At 56.2% G+C, this 19,509-nt stretch overlaps 5 protein-coding genes across 5 annotated transcripts; 4 read left to right on the top strand and 1 right to left on the bottom strand.

The window, feature by feature from the left end:
- The first annotated feature begins 287 nt into the window (after positions 1–287).
- B0I36DRAFT_63771 (ubiquitin-protein ligase molybdopterin-converting factor) lies at positions 288–2,305 on the top strand. Its single transcript, XM_046163135.1, has 3 exons — positions 288–615; positions 791–1,664; positions 1,759–2,305. Exons 1-3 carry the CDS (start codon positions 427–429, stop codon positions 2,226–2,228), a joined length of 1,533 nt encoding a protein of 510 aa, XP_046016403.1. The 5' UTR covers positions 288–426; the 3' UTR covers positions 2,229–2,305.
- Positions 2,306–2,381: 76 nt separating this feature from the next.
- Positions 2,382–3,428, bottom strand: B0I36DRAFT_359000 (NUDIX domain-containing protein; the record flags this gene model as incomplete). The annotated part of the gene is made up of 2 exons (XM_046158060.1): positions 2,382–3,230; positions 3,333–3,428. 2 exons carry the CDS (start codon positions 3,426–3,428, stop codon positions 2,382–2,384), a joined length of 945 nt encoding a protein of 314 aa, XP_046016402.1.
- Positions 3,429–4,408: 980 nt separating this feature from the next.
- On the top strand, positions 4,409–12,386 carry B0I36DRAFT_420285 (phosphatidylinositol 3; the record flags this gene model as incomplete). The annotated part of the gene is made up of 12 exons (XM_046162155.1): positions 4,409–4,970; positions 5,038–5,690; positions 5,740–6,014; positions 6,066–6,476; positions 6,531–6,689; positions 6,752–6,848; positions 6,901–7,377; positions 7,433–7,672; positions 7,732–8,964; positions 9,024–9,501; positions 9,559–10,042; positions 10,100–12,386. The coding sequence occupies 12 exons, from the start codon at positions 4,409–4,411 to the stop codon at positions 12,324–12,326; spliced, it is 7,296 nt and encodes a 2,431-aa protein (XP_046016401.1). The 3' UTR covers positions 12,327–12,386.
- A 237-nt stretch (positions 12,387–12,623) lies between these two features.
- B0I36DRAFT_313677 (uncharacterized protein) lies at positions 12,624–14,817 on the top strand. The gene is made up of 6 exons (XM_046152660.1): positions 12,624–12,952; positions 13,227–13,362; positions 13,457–13,561; positions 13,623–13,698; positions 13,756–13,842; positions 13,904–14,817. Exons 1-6 carry the CDS (start codon positions 12,937–12,939, stop codon positions 14,471–14,473), a joined length of 990 nt encoding a protein of 329 aa, XP_046016400.1. The 5' UTR covers positions 12,624–12,936; the 3' UTR covers positions 14,474–14,817.
- A 220-nt stretch (positions 14,818–15,037) lies between these two features.
- B0I36DRAFT_63726 (glycoside hydrolase family 3 protein) lies at positions 15,038–18,607 on the top strand. The gene is made up of 2 exons (XM_046163134.1): positions 15,038–15,393; positions 15,469–18,607. Exons 1-2 carry the CDS (start codon positions 15,384–15,386, stop codon positions 18,417–18,419), a joined length of 2,961 nt encoding a protein of 986 aa, XP_046016399.1. The 5' UTR covers positions 15,038–15,383; the 3' UTR covers positions 18,420–18,607.
- Positions 18,608–19,509: the final 902 nt, after the last annotated feature.

The raw sequence follows: 19,509 nt of genomic DNA, 5'->3' as shown, positions 1-19,509 counted from the left end.
CAGCCAGGGTTCTGTGGCGGCGTTGGTGTAGATTGCGTTGCAAACGAAACATTGCCCAGGGCTTGGGAGCGCCAGAAAAGTGGTGATTGTGTTTGGCCCGACGCTATTAATGGCAACCAGGGCAGGGGTCTGTTGCGGCTCTGTCAGTGTTGCGTACCTTAACTTGGAGGCCACGCTTACCCGGTATCGGCAGCACCCCTACCTGCAGCATCCTGCGACTTCCGCCTGGCCGGCCTGTTGCATGTGCTTGCACTTGCCCGCCAATTACGTAGCACCGCCGCCAAAATATTTTGTTTCGTTTGAGCTTCACCACCAGATAACCCCCCGCCAACAACAGTCCCGCGGCATCTGGCCCCCCACGGGCTCCCGCGAAACCCAATCGAGAGGCGTCCTGGACCGAGCTGTCGACGGCAACCTTCCGTAGCCATGTCGTCCTTCGTCGAACGCACCGCCACGAGCAACAAGGCACAGCTCGCGGCCACGGCCCTGGTCTCCGGCGCCCTCGTCGCAACAGCGATCCTTGGTTACCAGCGGGCCCAACAACACCACCACCACCAGCAGAACAACCCACGCCGCTCTCGACGCGCGAGCAGCGTCGCAGGCACGGCCACGCAGGTATGAGGCGGCCCCACTCTGGGTATGTGTGAGAGAGCTCGTCTGCGAGTCCTGCGACAATGCGACGCTGAGATCGGCACCTTTGCGGCAAGCATACGTTGCGGCTCGCAGCAGGGTTCTCGAAACACAATGCAATCTTGACGAGCCAATGATTTGCTGACCGAGCATGAGATAGCCCATCAGCCATGGGAAGTCCGTTCCCCTCGACCAAGAAGATCTGCGGAACCAGGCCCTCGCGCGGCGGGCACAGGCTGGCGACTACGACGACGAGCTGATCCTCGAGCAACTCGCCCGGAACCGGGTCTTTCTCACGGACGGCGGCCTGGAAAAACTGCGCAACTCTTTCGTAGTGGTTGTGGGCTGCGGCGGCGTCGGGTCGCATTGCACTGCGGCCCTCGCCCGCTCCGGTGTCTCCAAGATCCGGCTTATCGACTTTGACCAGGTCACTCTGAGCTCTCTGAACAGGCATGCCGTCGCGACCCTGGCCGACGTCGGAATCCCCAAGGTACAATGCTTGCAGCGTCGCTTGGCGGCCATTGCGCCTTGGGTACAGTTTGATATGCGTCAGGAGAAGTACTGGGAACCTGTCGCAGACCGGCTGCTTGAGACGTGGACAGGCACAGACCTGAAGCCAGACTTTGTGGTCGACGCCATTGACAACATCGACACCAAGGTCTCACTGCTCAAGTACTGTCACGACCATGGGCTGCCTGTCATATCAGCGATGGGCGCCGGGTGCAAGAGCGACCCGACCCGCATCATGGTGGGCGACATAGGAATCGGGACAGATGATAGGCTGTCGCGGGCCACGCGTAGGCGTTTGAAGCTACTCGGCATCACAAAGGGCATCCCAACCGTCTTCTCTACGGAGAAAACCGGAGACGGCAAGGCAGAACTTTTACCTCTGCCCGAGGACGAGTTCGCCAAGGGCAAGGTAGGAGATCTAGGCGTCTTGCCTGAATTCAGGGTGCGGATATTACCAGTGCTCGGCACGATGCCTGCGGTCTTTGGCTACACGGTCGCTAACCATGTCATATTGTCCATCACTGGTGAGCCACTCTTGTGACCCCTTTTCCTGCACCTATTGGAGCACTTCACCTGCCCACGGACGAAGCTGATGTCTCATTCACGAATCAATTACAGGCTACCCAACAGACTATGCGACTGCCAAGGGCAGAGACAAGCTCTATGACGGTCTTCTCGCCGCGGTACAAGGTGGCGAGGAGAGGATGCTCCGGCACCTGACCAACGGCGACGCGAGCGTGACCCTGGGTCTCAAGGTGCCCATCACCCCGGCGGATATGGCCTTCCTGGCCGAGGACATTTACAAGGCACGCAGTGCCATTACGGGCCTTCCCACTCGGCTGACGCTCATCCGGTGGAAGAAGCCCACAGGGACGACGCTCATCCGCATAGGCGAGGGTGCGGACGAGCAGAAGTCGTCGAACCTGAAACTGGGTGATCTGGTCTGCATGACCAAGGAAGAGGCCACGAGGCATGACAAGCTGATCCTGCGAGGTGATCAGACCCATGAAGACCTCTATGACTCGGCTACGATATCGAAAGTCGAGGCTCTGATGAACGAGGCTGCTTCGTATGAGAAGTACAGATAGCACTCCTGCTGGCATGCAGACAAGAAAACAGGAAAAAAGAGCGCAGCCTACTGTCCCACCGCCTGATTTTGACTGAGAGCGCAACGGTACAGTTTGAGCCGTTTCCCGCAACGGCTGTCGTCATCAATAGTGGTATCCTGTTGCTCATCGCCCTCAAAGCTTCCTTTCCCTGCGGAGTCCTTCCCACAGCGCAACAGCAGCCAGAGCCTTTGCATCGCGCCCACCTTCCTTCCACAAATCCTGCATCCTCACCAGCTTGAGAGTGATCTTCTCACCATGTTCCCTTAGGCCAGTGAGCTTGCCCGTCCACTCTTTGAGCTGTTCCCGCGGCACCCGCCGCTCGTGCATATAGATTGGGATATACTCGTCGCAACCTCCCGCCGAAGGGTACATGGCCGCCGGTAGACCTTCGTCGCGTTCCCCTCCCTCTTCCCGTACGTGCTTCTGGTTGTTCTCGGCACTATTGCCAGTCGACGAGCTCGCCCCGGCCGCCAAGTCGCTAAGACAGCGCAGCTCTGACGCTGGTATCTCCAGCCCGAGCTCCTCCTTGATCTCCTTTGCCGCGGCACCCGCGAACGTACCCGCATCGTCGACCATGCCCGCGGGCAACTCGACGAACTCGAGACTGCCGGCCGCGATGCGCGGCTGGACTGTGAGAATGACGTAGCGCTCCTCCTCCTCCTCCTTCTCCTGGGGCCCCCTGCTGACCTTTGCGCCGGGAGGTATTGAGGAGCCGCTGCCTTCCTGTGATGCGGGATGTTCAGGGATGAGCATGACCAACATGGCCACGCTGGGCCCGCGCAGAAAGACCGCCCCCGGGAGCGACTCGCCGGCGCCGTTGCGGACGTCCGCGGTCATCTTGACGAAGCCCAGCCGCGACCCGCCGAACATGTCAAAGGCCTGGACCGTGACGGAGCGGAGCGTGTAAGGGTCATCGTGGAAAGGGTGGTCTGGGTTGCTGGCCTGCAGGGCCAGGGAGCGGGTGGTTTGGTCCAGCCATTTCTGAGGTTTGGTGGATTGTCAGTCGTTTTATTCCTCACGCTTGTCAAATGCCGGGAGCGGATCGGGAGGAGGAGCGTCAAAAAAAAAAAAAGACGAACTGACATTAAATGGCTTGAATGAGGCGAATGTGTTCGGCGACAGGCCGTCCGCGAGGGAGACGGGGATGTTACCCGGCTGAGCATTGAAGGTCGTAGCCATGGTGTGGAAGGAGTAATGGCGCAGTCGACTACGCGGGAATTGATGATGGACCGCTACAAGAAAGCCGGCGGACGTGACTCGTCTTGGTTGTCCTGCTGATTGTGATTGTGTATGGAAGTATGTGTTTGCGCTGATGTTGTGAGTGGCAGCCTTGAGCTGAGAGATTGGCGTTCGTCCCCAAGGAAGAGTGGTGGCAATGCGCATGACACTTGAGCACGAGACCTGATTTGATTTTGTACCCGACCTTGGAATGGGACGAGCAAACATTGAGCGACAGCGACTGCAGGCTATCTTGCAGGCACGAGCCTTTGTGAGAGATGTGTAAGTCAGGTGAGGCTGAGGAGAGCTGCAAGGCAGACTCAGATTGACAGTTGCAGCAGGGTATTGGATGACGTTGGTGGTATGCACGGCTGTGCACCAGCGACAAAGCCCGCCTCATACAGCAGACACACGCCAGCCATGCCTAAAAGTAAGTAGGCGTGATTCCAAATGGGGTTTGAAGGCCTCGTGCTTGTCATAGAGACATTGCAGCTCGTCAGCACAGGATGTCCCCGACTTAATGATCTACAGGATTTGCCAGATGTAATGCGTGGCCCACGGTACGACTTCAGTAATTGCCCAGTGCACAGGTTGCCGATGGGCGTACTTATGGTGTACTCGTAGGCGTCTGATGGGAAAATGCCATTGGTCACAGTGTTGCGGGACCTGCATTCGCCTGGCGGTGGTGGTCGTTGCTGCCTTCCATGCCCCACCAGTGAGTGCAGCAAAGTGCCAGCGCCAGTGCTCACATGACCGCGCGTCAAGGTCGTGATCCAGATAGGATTCAATGCCACGAACCCAGCAGCAAGCCACTCAAATATGCGACAAGAGACGGCCCGCAAGAGAACGTGAAAGGACTCGTGCGATCGGCCGTCATGGCTCCCGCCACCCACGGCTGGACGGCTTCTCACAGTCGCGCCACGGCGCATGGCGACGTCCACATGGACCTGGGCAACGCGCCACCGCCATCGACCCTGGCAGCACAGCTCGTCGAGAACATCTCGGTCACAGCCTCCGCGCGGTCTGCTCGCCCAGACGAGGCAGAAGAGCTGCTGCGCTTCTGCCAGATCATCGAGCATGTCAAGAACACGCCCTCGGCCATTGAAAATGCCGAGGAGCACATCCGTCACAACCAGATGCTCGTCTATGTCCTGGCCAGAGTGACGCTGGACAGCCTTAGGCTTGAAGACACGAGCACGAGCAAGGCACAGCTGCGGTCTATCATCAACCATGCCGTTCAGTTTCTGCGTGTCATCATCAAGGAATCGCCGGCCGTCCTAATGACAACCGCAGCGCCTGGCGTCTTCCTCTTCATGGGCCCTGAACCGCTTTGGGTGTGGATTCTGCCCAGAATCCTAAGGCTGGTCAGCTACAAGCAAGACTCGGATCTCGTAGCACCGATACAACTCTTACTAGCCGATATTTATGCAGCCGCATCCCATCATCCTCTTCTCTGGCCACTGATTCCTCGACTATTACAGTATCTCAAGCTTAACGTGCAAGGTTCGTCACTCACAAGGGCGTTTCCAGTATTGGCAGAGATATATTGGTAAGCTGACACACGGTATAGCTCTGTCTCCCTCTTTGCGCAATGAAATACTGTCCATCGGGGCCAATCAGCCCAATTTCCAGCTGCAGTTGCCACCAGATGCCTTCTTCGGAGTTGTGGAAGTAGATCAAAATCAAGTCGACACTGCACGCAAGCGCTGCACCTATGCTGTCAATTTGTCCGCGGCACAAGCTTCAGACTACTCCACGGTATTCCTGTCGTTGATGCTGCTGCCGCTTTCAAAGAGCCAGGTACGGCAAAGCATCTTGCCGCTATATCGTGAAACTATTCCATGGCTTCTCGATGCATGCCTGGAGATACTCAGTGTCTCAGACACCATAGCACAGACCGCGTTCGTGGTTGCTGCACAGGAGAGTATCTTGTCACTGCTAAAACTGAGAAGTGCGGCTTTATTGGATACCGCCGTCGTTGTCAAGGCCAACGTCACTCTCGTGTTGATTTGCGTACACGTAACTCGACATCTCTGGTCCGCTTTCGCGCTGCACGTGCACACTGAGCGGGTGCGTGCATTCTGTATGGCACTGGCACAAATCACAGAGAGCTGTCTTATTCACGAGGATCTGTCCAAGCTGGTACAGTCACAACTGCTTCCAGAAGTGGAGCATCGCTTCCCAAACCGTGTCTTTGACGACGAGACGAGCCGTGACATCTTCGTAAGTCGTCACATCCTTGTTTCCAATACTAGATGCTTACCTTTTCTAGACATGCTGCGAGATCTTGAGGACCGTGGTCATCAGAGACACCTCTGATTCAACCTATCGAGTTGCCTTGTTGGGCGAATTGATGGATAGAAGCATCAAAGATCGATTTGATGGTGTGAACTTTCAACGCAGTGACACGATTCCCTCGCCTGTACAAGCCAAGAAACACAAAGCTCTGCCCGAGCTGCAAGGACTTGGGATCATTAGAAACCAGCTTCACAGTCTTCTCGGAGTTGCAGACGAGCCCAATCCTCCGAGCCTGGGGAACATCATCAAGTAAGGTCTATCGTCCAGTGAGACTGATCAACGATCACTGACCACGGCTAGGGACCGCTTTACCACCATGGGAGAAGTCAACATGTGTGCACTCATAGACCTCCTTGGCTATGCTTGTTGTGCCTGCGACGACACCCTGCGCATACCTGAAGCCACCAAGAACGTATTTCATCTCTCTGGATTCCACTGCACGAGATGTGGTGATGTGACGGCCCTCGATGCTGTGAACAGCGAAGCAGACTTTGCCACGAAGGAAGCCGTGGCCGACATCTTCCTATGGATCTTGCAGGTCCCTGAATTTGCGGAGTCGAGACAACCACGCCTCCACGCGATGGTGTCGCTTCGAAGAATTGCAACTCATTTCCGCGCCCCGAGGTTTCTTGACCTCGAGAGCTCGGCAGCAGCTCAATGGTGTCTCAAGTCCTTGCAAAGCTCGATCCGGGAACTTCGAGTTTGTTCGGGGTAAGTTAATCTCCGGCTGAAATCACCTACTCGACCTAACTAACGCAAGCGCAGGCGCACACTACCCATATTTCTCGCAAGTGCAGGTTCTGATGCCGCCAAAATCACGTCAAAGAACAGGGCGAACGTCTTGAGCATTTTGCGCTCTCTTTCGGAAAGCAACCAGGCTCATCTCATCGAGACGTGTATCATGGCTTGGTCACAAGTCGGCAGGTATGTATCTCGTCGCGGCCCAAATGTACTGCCACCGTGCGCTGACCTGGGACCCTTTACAGTGTCGTATCTGACGAGCAGCTGAATCTTGTCCTCGTAAAGCTCATGGAATATCTTGGTCATCAGAGTGCCATGGCTTCGGCCACCGCTATTACCGAGGTTTGTGTATTCCATGAGCTACTACTGCATGCAAGCCTTGCTGACTGGACAGATTCTACGTCTCGCCTCGGCCCGGCATGTTGAGGCCCGCGACATGTTTGCGCCGTTCTGGCGTAACCTTGCATATTATGTCGTCAAAGATCTCGACGTGAAGCCTAAACTTCCGGGACTCGTGGCTGAAATCATGGAAATGAGCGTGGACGACTTCCTGCTCTATACACAGTCTCACTCTCTGCCTTGGCTGATTCTTACACAAAAGAAAGCCGTCATCCAACGCATCGCAGCGGCCCGAGGGGAATCGGAGCCTTGGCAAGTTTGCCTCGACCCTGCCAATCTCGGCCCAATTCTGGCTTTGCTCTTGATGCAAGATGTCGAAGACGTTGCCGACCACTCTATGAAGTTGCTAAGGTCTCTCTCGCCTCACTTTGACGCATTAACATTCGTTGAAATGGTCAGAATCGAACCCGTTCCAACAGTCCTCGAATTGCTCAAAGCTGCAGGCGACGCAGAGGAATCGCGCAAGAGCCACGTGAGTAGCGTGCCTCTCCTCTTCGACGCCGATATAGATCTAACTTCAATGACAGATACGAAACGCTCTGCAGCTTATGGGAAACATGTTCATGACGACGCCAGGTAGCGCCAAACAGAAAAAGAATAGTTCTCTCGGACGATTCTTACAGCAACATGCCCTTGGCCTGATGACGCGCCTAACGGATGTTATCAACGAGTCAAAGGCTCCCTTGCAGGAGAGGCACCGCTATATACGGGCAATGGCGGAAATGCTCAGGAATGGAAAGCACTACACCAGAGTTGCGCGACCTCAGGTACTATACCCCAATTTTACAATAGCGCCTCACCCCGGCCAGTGCTTACGATTGTGTAGATCTCTGCTTGCCTTCTCGCAGCCATGTCACATGACGACTTACGCGCGGCCGCATTCTCTTGTTGGGCTGCGATGATATTTCACATGGAAGAGGAGGACATCGAGGCTTTGGTTGAGACGACGTTCTTTCTAATCACCCACTACTGGCCAACCTTTGATGAAGATTCGCAGCAATTGGCGAAGACTGTCATCGGAACACTCTTTGATCGAGAGCGCCAGATTCTCGAAGTCGTCATCGGAAAGTTGCCCTCGCTAAGCCACATTCCTGGCTTAGCAGATGCAGAGAGGAGGCTGAACGAGCTACGCCAGCCGGTTGACACCAGGACGGCGTTTTCTCTCTTGTCCGAGAGGATCAGCCATGAGAACTCCGGAGTCACGCTCCAAGCTTTATCTGAGCTTGCATCCTACTTACAGAATCAGCAAAGTTACCTGCAAATCGCCGCCTCCAGTGAGCAGCCCGACTCGGTAGTCGCCGCGCTCGTACGCGCCTTGTTGGATTGTGCAGCCCGATATAACGGCAGCAACACCGAGATCACTAGCCTCTGCACGCAATGCATTGGCTTGATTGGGTGCCTCGACCCCAACAGGGTTGAGAGTCTTCGCGGAGAGCGTCACATTGTTGTCCGAAACAACTTTGAGAATTCTGTGGAGACTACTGACTTTGTGCTCTTCATGCTGGAGGAAGTTCTGGTCAAAGCCTTCCTTTCCGCAACTGACACGAGGCTCCAGGGATTCCTCTCCTATGTCATGCAGGAACTTCTGGAGCGCTGTGATATTGGCAATGCCGTGCGCCTGACTGGCACACGCGAAGCTGAACCCATCTACCGAAAGTTTTTGGCCATGTCGGAGACGACGCGTGAGGTTCTGACCCCGTTCCTGACGTCGCGGTATCGTCTGCCCCCTATGGCCCATGCGAAAGCAGACTACCCGATATTCCGGCCTGGCAAAATGTACGGAAATTGGCTGCGTGCCATCACGCTCGACATTTTACGGAATCCGCAGAACCCATTCGCTGGCCTGATTTTTGACCCCTTGTGTCGGGTGATCAAGGTGAAAGATTTGTCCATCGCGGAGTTCCTGCTGCCTTATGTGATCCTCCATGTCATCATTAGTGAAGATAGCACAGAGGAGATGCGAGCAAACGTGCTCAAGGAGCTCCAGAATGTGCTGGGGCATGAGATTTCCGATGATGCCAGTTACGCAGACCGGGAGGACAAGAAACTGTACTGCGAAGTGAGTTACCGGGATACCATGACCTTGATATACTTCCATGCTAATAGTTGATAACCTAGGCTGTCTTTCGTGTTCTTGACTACGCGATGCGTTGGTTGCAAGGTAAACGAGCACAACAGAATCAAAGTCCGACCGATGTTGCCGCAATGAATCGCGTGCAGATCCTGCTTGATGCCATCCCAGCTGAGCTGATTTCGCAACGGGCGGTTGACTGCAAGGCCTACTCCCGAGCTCTATTCCACCTGGAGCAACATATCAGACAGGTCGACGAGGAAAAGCGAACAGAAGACGAAGAGCGCAATCGGCTGCTCCAGCGTTTGCAAGACATATACACTCAAATCGACGAACCTGATGGTCTTGAGGGTCTATCGGCGCAGCTGCAGGTCATTGACATCGACCAGCAGGTCTTGAGCCACCGCAAGGCAGGGCGTTGGGCTGCGGCGCAAACTTGGTATGAGATCAAGCTCGCAGAAAACCCGGACAATGTCGATGTCCAAATAGATCTCTTGACATGCTTGAAAGAGTCAGGACAGCACGGTAAGTTTTGTACAGGAGTTCATGACTATGGTCGTATGGATGCTAATGGCCACGCAGACGTTTTGCTCAACTATGTGGAGGGGATCGAAAGACATACCGCCATTTCCACGGTGAATCGCATCCTGCCCTTTGCTGTCGAGGCGTCATGGGCAACCACTCGATGGGAGAGTCTGCAAAAGTTCACTGCAAAGTACCAGGGAGATCGCACAGAGAACTTCAACGTCTGTGTCGCCCAGGCACTGCTGCATTTGCAGAAAGGAAAGAAGAAGGAGTTTCTCGACGAGATGAAGGCGCTCAGAGAGCGTGTAGGCTCGTCGTTGACGTTCTCAACGACCACGTCCCTGCAAGCGTGTCATGAGCCAATGCTAAATGCTCATGTACTTGCTGACCTTGAGCTCATTGCTGGTGCAAGCGGAGAGCACGGACAACATGTCCAAGATACCGTCAAGACTCTCGATCGACGGCTGGCAGTGCTGGGCTCTTACGTGAACGATAAGCAGTATCTCCTGGGCATTCGTCGTGCTGCCATGGAGTTGATGAGGTATGATCTCAATCACCCCCACATCCTCACCATTTGTAGAATGCTAACTCTGAGCAGGCCTCGCTTCACCGATGTCGATATATCTGCACTCTGGCTATCGAGCGCTCGCCTCGCGAGAAAAGCTGGATCCCTTCACCAGTCGTTCAATGCGGTCCTCCACGCTTCGCAGCTCGGGGACGGTTCAGCCACTATCGAGCACGCCAGACTTTTGTGGAAAGAAGGACATCCGAGAAAGGCGATTCAAACTCTGCAAGGAGCTATCACCAACAAATCGTTCAGCAGCTTCAGCTTCTCTGATTACGATTCGACAGAGAAGAACATCGAGGCTCAGCAGAACATGCTCGCCGCCCGCGCACACCTGCTCTTGGCCAAGTGGCTTGATAATGCTGGACAAACGCATGCCTCCGCGTTGCGGCAACAATATCAGAATGTCCCCAAGAACTACAGCACGTGGGAGAAGGGGCACTACTACTTGGGGCGACATTACAAGAAAGTCCTCGAGTCAGAAAAGGCTCTGAAGCCAGATGATCAGAGTGATGAGTACTTGACCGGCGAGACAGCAAAACTTGTCATTGAGAACTACATCCGTGCACTTCACTGCGGCACGAAGTATCTGTATCAGACCCTGCCACGTATCCTCACACTCTGGCTGGAGCTCGGGGCGCAAGTAGACAAGGCACCTGAAGGCAAGGTCTCGCTGTCACGTGAGCTTCATCACCGTCGCAAGACTCAGCTCGAGGCCCTACACAAATATCTTTGGCGATACTCGCAGCGTATACCTGCATACATATTCTACACTGCACTGCCGCAAATTGTTGCGCGTATTGCACACTCTAACACTGATGTGTTCAAGCTGCTGGAAGCAATCATTCTAAAGGTTGTGGAAGCGCATCCAAGGCAGGCTTTGTGGAGCCTGTTTGCCATTATGACTACCAAGCAGGCGACGAGCGAACGCCGTGCGCGTGGACAGCAGATTCTTCTCAAACTGCGGTCGACCAAGAAGGCGGAGGAAGGCTCCTACGACGTCAAGACGCTCCTCCGCATGGGCGAGAAGTTAGCCGACCAGCTCCTCATGGCTTGTAACAACGGAGACTTTCAGAGCAACCGTACCACGATGGCGTCCATCACTCGCGATCTCAACTTCAATCATAAGTGTACACCGTGTCCGTTGGTTGTACCTATCGAGACCTGCCTCACGGCGACCTTGCCCACTCTCACAGATAACGTCAGGAAGCACAAGGCGTTCTCTAGGGATGTCATCACCATTGACTGCTTCCTCGACGAAGTTCTGGTCCTGGGCTCGCTCGCAAAGCCGCGGAAGCTGACAGCTCGTGGCTCGAACGGTGTCAATTATGGGCTTTTGATCAAGCCAAAGGATGACCTGAGGACAGACCAGCGTCTGATGGAGTTCAACGGCATGATTAATCGTTCTCTCAAACGTGATGCCGAGTCCAGCAGAAGGCAGTTGTACATTCGTACATATGCAGTGACACCACTGAATGAGGAATGTGGTATCATTGAGTGGGTGGATGGTCTCAAGACCCTCCGCGATATCTTGCTCAACATATACAGGTCCAAGGGGATTGCCCCCAACTATGGACACCTTGCTGCGCTCATGAAGGACGCCTGCACTTCGGACAAAAACACGCGCATTTTTACGGAGGGTGTACTGGGAACCTTCCCGGCTGTACTCCCACAGTGGTTCATCTCGCAGTTTCCCAACCCGACTGCATGGTTTTCGGCACGCCTGCGGTACACAAGGTCGTGCGCCGTCATGTCCATGGTGGGAACGATCCTCGGTCTTGGCGACAGGCACGGTGAAAACGTGTTGTTGGAAGAAGGCAACGGCGGCATCTTCCACGTCGACTTCAATTGCCTCTTTGATAAAGGTCTGACCTTTGCGCAGCCAGAGCGCGTGCCGTTTCGCCTGACACACAACATGGTAGCCGCCATGGGTATTTACGGCTACGAAGGGCCATTCAGAAAGTGCTCGGAATTGACGCTGAGCATATTGCGACAGCAAGAGGAGACTCTGATGACGATTCTGGAAGCCTTCATCTACGACCCAACGCTGGACCTGCAAAAGGACAAGAAACGCAAGAACGAGGTCGTACGGCTGAACCCGCAGAGCGTGGTTGAAAGCATCAAGCGCAAGGTCCGGGGTCTTCTGCCGGACGAGAGCATTCCGCTAGGAGTGGAAGGCCAGGTGGACGAGCTCATCAAGCAGGCAGTGAACCCGAAGAATTTGGCGGCCATGTACATCGGGTGGTGCCCATTTTTGTAGAAATGTAGCTCATCTATTGAAAGCGTCCTTTTCGTATTTATAATTGAGCTTGGGCACGCAAAACGCTGGTATGACCTCCCAAGGTGATTCGCACATGGCACGTCGAGGCAAACCTTGAAATTAGGTGACGTTGCAGCCTGAAATTTAGGGGTCTAGGGCCAGGCAGCGGGACCCTTGGGAATCCGTGCAGGCAGGAGCCCGCTGGCATAGTGGGGGTGCTAGTGCAGGTGTTTGCTGGGGGCAGCTGTGACGCACCTACTGCCTTCCTGCGCTGAGGTCGCGTCTCAACAACGAGGAGATCTCCTCCGTCATCTTCACTCCTGCCACATCAATCACGAACGTCTCTTTCGAGATTGGACAATTGGACATCAAATACACTCGGCTGTTGAGTTTGATCTTCTTTGAGCGTGATCCCACAAAGCGCACGGCAATCAGCGCGCTTTCAAAGCATATCACTGCGTTCGACGCTAAGAGTGGTGCAGCTCCCAGCCACCTTTAGGCTTGCGCCAAACCCAGCTGCGCTCGCAACCACGTTCGCAACAACCGTTCTCTACCAGAGCATTGCGACTGTGGACACCCACTTCATAGCGGCCACAGCGAACTCATCAAGATGCCGTATCGTATCGGTAAGTCATTTACTCTACGGGCCGGCGTCGCGTTGTGGTCTCTGAGTTCGCAGGGGACCATGCTTGGCGCGAGCAATTCTTGACGTCACTCTGCGACCACTGCGTCTCTCCGAGTTTTGTGCGGGCTTGCTTGGATGCTGCCCACGGTGGATGAGCTCCCAAGTCGAAGAGCACGACTCATTACAACCTCACCTCACCTTCATCGCGTCGCCCTGCCACTATACATCATGCAAATCATACCGTACACTCTTTGCTAATCATGTGGACCGTGCAGAACTCTCGGCCAACAACCGAGCCGGTTGTCAAGACAAAGTCTGCAAGGACAATGCTGAGAAGATCACCAAGGGTCAACTCCGCCTGGGAACTTACGTTGAGATTAATGGTCACGGCTCCTGGCGGTGGAAGCACTGGTCAGTCATTCCTTGAGGACAGACATGAATAGTAATCGGGGGGCGTGCGAAATTCAGCACATGTACTGACGCGAGAATAACTGTGCCTTTGCAGGGGCTGCGTGTCTGGGATGCAGGTCACGAACATGCAGGAGACCGCCAAGGACCCCGGAACTGACGAGTATGACTTCGATCGGATTGACGGCTATGACGAGCTGAAGTGAGTACTTTTGTTGGCTTCGCCGAGACGGGGTCACCAGATGGCTAACGATATTGTGAAGCGACCACCCGGATATTCAGGAGAAGATCCGCCGCGTTATCGAACAGGGCCATATTGATGAGGAGGACTTCAATGGTGTAAGTGTTTGAGGCTGGTCCCTGTTGTTCCCTAGAGACTGATCGTGGTTGCTGTAGGACCCTGAGTACAACAAGCCTGGCCAAAAGGCTATCCGTGGCCGGGCCAAGAAGGTCAAGGCTGAGGACAAGGAGGAGAATGCAGAGGTATGTCTTTCTCCATGGCCCTCTGTGTTAGGCACCACGGTATTGACATTACTCTGAACAGGAGGAGGACGAAGCCCCAGTCACCAAGAAAAAGGCGCCGGCCAAGCGCGGCCGTAAGAAGGCAGCCGATGAAGACGAGCAGGAGGAAGAAGCTGCCGAGCCGCCCAAGAAGAAGGCCAAGGGTGGCCGAAAGTCTGCAGCTGCCAAAGAGGAACCGGAGTCCGAGGAAGAGGCCAAGCCTACCAAGAAGGCTGGTCGCCCGGGACGCAAGTCAAATGCCGTGAAGGACGAGGACGAGGCGGTGCCAGATTCGAAGCCAGCCAAGAAGACCGCCGCCCGTGGTCGCAAGTCCAACGCCGTCAAGCAGGAGGACGAAGAGGAAGAAGCAGAGCCTGTGGTAACCAAGAAGCCCCACGGTCGCAGAGCATCAAAGAAGGCTGCCACACCAAGCGAGGACGAGATGGAGGCCGAGCCGTCCGCTGCTGAGGACGAGGAAGAAACCGAGAAGCCTGCTCCAAAGCCGAAGAAAGGTCGCCCTGGTCGCAAGTCCAAAGCGGCAGTTGAGGAAGAGGAGGACGAGGAGCCTGCCCCAGTTGCGAAGGCGAAGCGTGGCCGGCCCAAGAGATCCTGAGCGGACCGGGTTACTGTCTACGACGACAATCCCGGCGCTCATGCAGATGTGGCAGGCGTCCATTTGACAACAGCCGTCACACTTATGTCGGACAATACCTGTGGAACAGGTGAGGGATGTACCACGCCAATACTTTGAGGGTATCTGGAGGGCGTGATTGAGGAGGCATGTTTTCGGGCTCCAAGAAGAGTGTTTTTCTCCTGATTTACTGTATTACTTTGCATGCATCTGCAGCTCTGTTGCTGTAGGCATGATCCGGAGACGCCCACGTACAACTTTGAGAAGTCGGTCCAACAGGACGCGTATGCAGGAATGAATAACATGTGTTGCACTGCCGACAGCGATATCGCACTTGGCACGTCGGATCGAGATGTGTCTGCTGGGCGTGCCAAGGACCTCAAGCGCAGGTCAGTTGAGGCGGTGGAGCATATCTCCGTGTCCGCCGTGGGCCGGCGCCGATCACTGACGCTCAAGTGGGGAAGAAGGACACCCCGAATGGTCGGGGAAGTCGCTAGCTCTCAGCTCTACCCCTGCACTAGACGACTGGAGCTAGACACTGGCGGCCCAAGGCTGGCCGAGACTTTGATTGCATGCTGCCGGTCTGTGAATTGCTTCTCTCCTCCCTCTTGTTCTTTCTGCACTGGCCTCGAGGCACCACTCACTGTACGGTCGCTTGGGGCGTTATCAAGCTGCCAACCATTGAGAGCAGCAGCAGGGGCATTCGTTTTCTGGGAGCCTGCCGCCTGCTCGTGCGACAACCACACTGCGGTGTGACAGCACCTCCACTCAACCCGTCTTGGGTGCCATTATCCACGGCTTGGCCATCCAGCTCAGAACGTCGTTCTCCTTGCCACTCCTGTCAATTCCGCCAGCAACATCACACACCTCTTTCAACTGACCACGAGTCACCATGGATCCCAGTAAGCAGGGCCTGCTCGGCGCCCACGACGGCTCACGCAACTCATCTGACGACGAGGACGTCCGCGGCTCGCTAGACGTCGACTACAAACTAGAAAAACGACACCGATCTCGGACAGCGCCGTTCGCCTCGTCGACAAACTCCGCGGCCACAGCTGGGTTTCGCGTCCGCCGCAAGACCCCATCGTGCTTGTCTTGCTGCTCGTTCTGCATCGGCTGCTTCGCCGGCCGCTCCCGCAAATGCATCCTCTCCTTCGTCGCAGTCCTCACCATAGTCTGGTTGGCTCTCAGCACCGGAAGCTACGTCGCCTGGGATAAATACACGCAGGCTCCACCAGACGGGCTCTCACCCCCATGGTACCCGACTCCAAAGGGCGGCACAGCCAAGACGTGGGCAGAGAGCTACAAGAAGGCTAGCGCTCTCGTAGCGAAGATGACGCTGCCGGAGAAGGTCAACATCACGACAGGCACAGGTTGGCAGATGGGTCCCGCCGTGGGGAACACGGGCCCGGCCACGAACGTCGGGTTCCCCTCCCTGGCGCTCCAGGACGGACCGCTGGGCATAAGATTTGCGGACAACTCGACCGCATTCCCTGCGGGCGTGACCGTCGGCGCAACATGGAGCAAGGACCTTATGTATCAGTGGGGCAATGCCCACGCGATAGAGGCGCGCAAGAAGGGCATCAACGCGATCCTCGGGCCCTGCATTGGCCCCTTGGGCCGCATGCCTGCGGGTGGGCGCAACTGGGAGGGCTTCGGCGCGGATCCGTACCTGCAGGGCATCGCCGCGGCGCAGTCGATCAAGGGCATGCAGGACGAGGGCGTGATGGCGACGATCAAGCACCTCGTCGCCAATGAGCAGGAGCACTTCCGCCAGTCGTGGGAGTGGGGCCTGCCCAACGCCATCTCGAGCAACGTCGACGACCGCACCATGCACGAGCTGTACATGTGGCCCTTTGGCGACGCCGTCAAGGCCGGCGTGGCGAGCGTCATGTGCAGCTACAACCAGATCAACAACTCGTACGCATGCGGCAACTCGAAGCTGCTCAACGGCCTGCTGCGCGACGAGTTGGGCTTCCAGGGCTTCGTCATGTCGGATTGGCTTGCGCAAAGAAGCGGTGTCGGGACCGCGCTCGCGGGTCTAGACATGACGATGCCTGGCGATGGGTTGTTCTGGGCGCAGGGCAAGTCGCTGTGGGGTGCGGAGTTGACGCGCTCTGTGCTCAACGGGTCTGTGCCGGTCGCTCGGCTGAACGATATGGTTACCAGGATCGTGGCTGCGTGGTACCAGTTTGGCCAGGACGACGAGACCAGGTTCGATCCCAAGGGGCCAAACTTCTCTTCGTGGACAGACGAGGAGTATGGCGTCGAAGCGCCCGGTAGTCCCACCGACCAGGAGAAGGTCAAGGTCAACCATTATGTCAATGTTATGGAGGATCACGCTTCCGTCGCACGAGCTGTTGCCGCAGAGGGTACCGTGCTGCTGAAGAACGACGGTCTTCTGCCAATTACGAGGGACGGCAAGATAGGCCCCAAGAAGAGCGATGTGCGCAAGGACGGCAAGCCGCTGAGAGTTGCCATCTTTGGCGAAGATGCCGGACCTGGGGATGGGCCGAATGCATGCCCCGACCGTGACTGCAACCAGGGCACGCTGGCCAGCGGCTGGGGCTCAGGAGCAGTCGACTTCCCTTACCTCGTGACGCCCCTCGAGGCGCTCAGCAAAGGTTGGGAGGCGAGCAACGGCGCCGTCAACGTCAGCTCGTACCTGACCAACAGCCCACCTTTCTCGAAGCAGCACGAGATCCTTGCCGACGCCGACGTCTGTATTGTTTTCGCCAATGCCGACTCGGGCGAGGGTTACCGCGCGTGGGACTCGGTCAAGGGTGACCGCCCGGACCTGATGCTGCAAAAAGGCGGCGACGACCTGATTATTGGCGTGGCAAGCGGATGCGGCGGTGGGACTGGCGATGTGCTCGTCGTGATCCACACCGTCGGGCCTGTAGTCATGGAGAACTGGATCGATCTGCCCAACGTGAAAGCGGTCCTCGTCGCGAACCTGCCTGGCCAGGAGAGCGGCAACGCCTTGGCCGACGTCATCTTCGGCGACGTCAGCCCGAGCGGCCACTTGCCCTGGACCATCGGCAAGTCTCTCGACGACTACGGCGAGGGCGCGCGCATCCTGTACACGCCCAACGAAGTCGTGCCGCAGCAGGACTTCAAAGAAGGACTGTACGTGGACTACCGGCACTTTGACAAGTACGAGATTGCGCCGCGGTTCGAGTTTGGCTTCGGCCTGAGCTACACCTCCTTTGAGCTCTCAGATCTCAAGATCGCCAGCGCCAAGGGCGACAAGAAGGTCGCTCTTCCCGCTCCGAGACAGAAGGACTTTGCCCATCCTCCCCAGTATTCGGACAAGATCCCCGACCCGAAAGAGGCGCTCTTCCCCGAGGGCTTCAGGAAGCTGAAGAAGTTTGTCTACCCGTACCTCAGCTCCGTCGACGAATTCATCCCCATCGAGGACGGGGGCAAGCTGAACACAGCCCTCGAGCAGAAGAAGTATCCCTACCCCGTGGGCTACGATGTGGTCCAGCCACCCAGCGGTGCTGGTGGCGACGAGGGCGGCAACCCTGACCTCTGGGCGACATATGTCACTGTCGATGTTGCCATCAAGAACACCGGTGCGGTCAAAGCCAAGGCGGTGCCGCAGGTCTACATCTCGTATCCGGGGTCGAGGACTGCCGCGGCCTCGGCTGCGGCTGGGGAGAGGCAGGAGGAGGGGACTAGCAGTGCTGCAGCTGCTGCTGCTGCTGGGAAGGATGAGATTGACTTCCCCGTCCGTGTGCTGCGCGGGTTTGAGAAGATTGAGCTCGACGCCGGGGAGAGCCAGAATGTCCAGTTCAACCTGACGCGGCGGGATCTGAGCTACTGGGACGTCGTGAGGCAGAACTGGGTCATTGTAGAGGAGGGACAGTACGAGGTCAGTGTTGGGTTCAGCTCGCGGGACTTGAGGGTCAAGGGCAAGTGGTAGATATGTCTCTGGGCACGACTGGGACAAATGAGGCACGACATGACGTAAAGCGAAAGGATTGCAGTTGCAGGCTACGAACGGCATGGGAAACGCAAAAATGTGAAAATTCTTCTTGGACTGCTGAAGATCCCCAAAAGGACGTCTGTGATGAACATAAATGGCATCATGCTGCTGGAACACGATCTATCTGGAGTGATTTGAGGATTTGCCGACGCTCTCTGGTCTTGTGCCCACATGATGCCGTTGGGAACTCGTGTGTCCGTTGACCATCAAAACATAATGCAACGCGCAAATTGAACTTCTGCCTGGCCCACCGCGAGCACCAGTCTTTCTCCTCCAAAGGCTTTAATCCCGGCAGTGTCAGCGAAAACATGCCATGGCCGAGACGGCCGCGCTTTGGCGACAATTTTCCAGTCGGCAAAGTAATTTAGACGGGTTGGACGTTCTCGCGCTGACGGCGGCCGTCGCTGTTGGGCGGGTCAAAGTCCCAGCCGGGGATCACCTCTGTGCAGCCGTCGTTGCAGTGGTCGTCGTGGCTGGCCGGGTCGGGCTGCCAGCCGTCCTCCTCCATGCAGGGGTATCCGTGGCTGATGTCGGTCTCGTGCTCGTCGAAGCAGGAGAGCCAGCCGAACCAGTTGTGCAGGACGGAGTCTGGCATTTTCAAAGAAGCAGGCACAGATTAGAGTTTGTTTGTGTGTGGTATGAAGGCATGGTAGTGATCAGACAGTGAGGGAACGGTGAGGGGAGGGGAGACGAGAAGGGGTGAGAATGAACATACTCATCTCGATGGTTGAGAAGACGACGTTGCCCACATCAGTCTTGCACCAGCACTCGAGGCGGTACCAGTCGTCGGAGATGAGGCACTTGTCGCAGGAGTCGAGGAAGTTGCCACTGTTGTTGTTGTAAGAGCGTCAGACAGTCATTCAGTCTTGATCCCTCTTTCTTCGAATAGCAGAAGCACAATCTCCATCAACAACACGAACGATTCGAGAGGAGGAAAGGAAAAATAAAACGCACTCTTTCTCAGGAGTGAGCTGGCCCTTCCAGTTGGTGATGCACTTGTCCAGATGGATCTGGCTCCACTGGTTGC

The sequence above is a fragment of the Microdochium trichocladiopsis genome (assembly GCF_020744255.1).
Source record: "Microdochium trichocladiopsis strain MPI-CAGE-CH-0230 chromosome Unknown B0I36scaffold_2, whole genome shotgun sequence".
NCBI lineage: Eukaryota > Fungi > Ascomycota > Sordariomycetes > Xylariales > Microdochiaceae > Microdochium > Microdochium trichocladiopsis.
The sequence above is the reverse complement of the archived record's forward strand: the minus strand, read 5'-3'. Positions and strand labels throughout refer to the sequence as shown.

Bases quoted from the DNA above. Each gene is read 5' to 3' on its own strand.
- B0I36DRAFT_63771 (XM_046163135.1), top strand. From the start codon at position 427: ATGTCGTCCTTCGTCGAACGCACCGCCACGAGCAACAAGGCACAGCTC. The intron at 616-790 runs GTATGAGGCGGC...AGCATGAGATAG, and splicing joins TCGCAGGCACGGCCACGCAG to CCCATCAGCCATGGGAAGTC. The intron at 1,665-1,758 runs GTGAGCCACTCT...AATCAATTACAG, and splicing joins TGTCATATTGTCCATCACTG to GCTACCCAACAGACTATGCG.
- B0I36DRAFT_313677 (XM_046152660.1), top strand. The intron at 13,699-13,755 runs GTAAGTGTTTGA...TGGTTGCTGTAG, and splicing joins ATGAGGAGGACTTCAATGGT to GACCCTGAGTACAACAAGCC. The intron at 13,843-13,903 runs GTATGTCTTTCT...TACTCTGAACAG, and splicing joins ACAAGGAGGAGAATGCAGAG to GAGGAGGACGAAGCCCCAGT.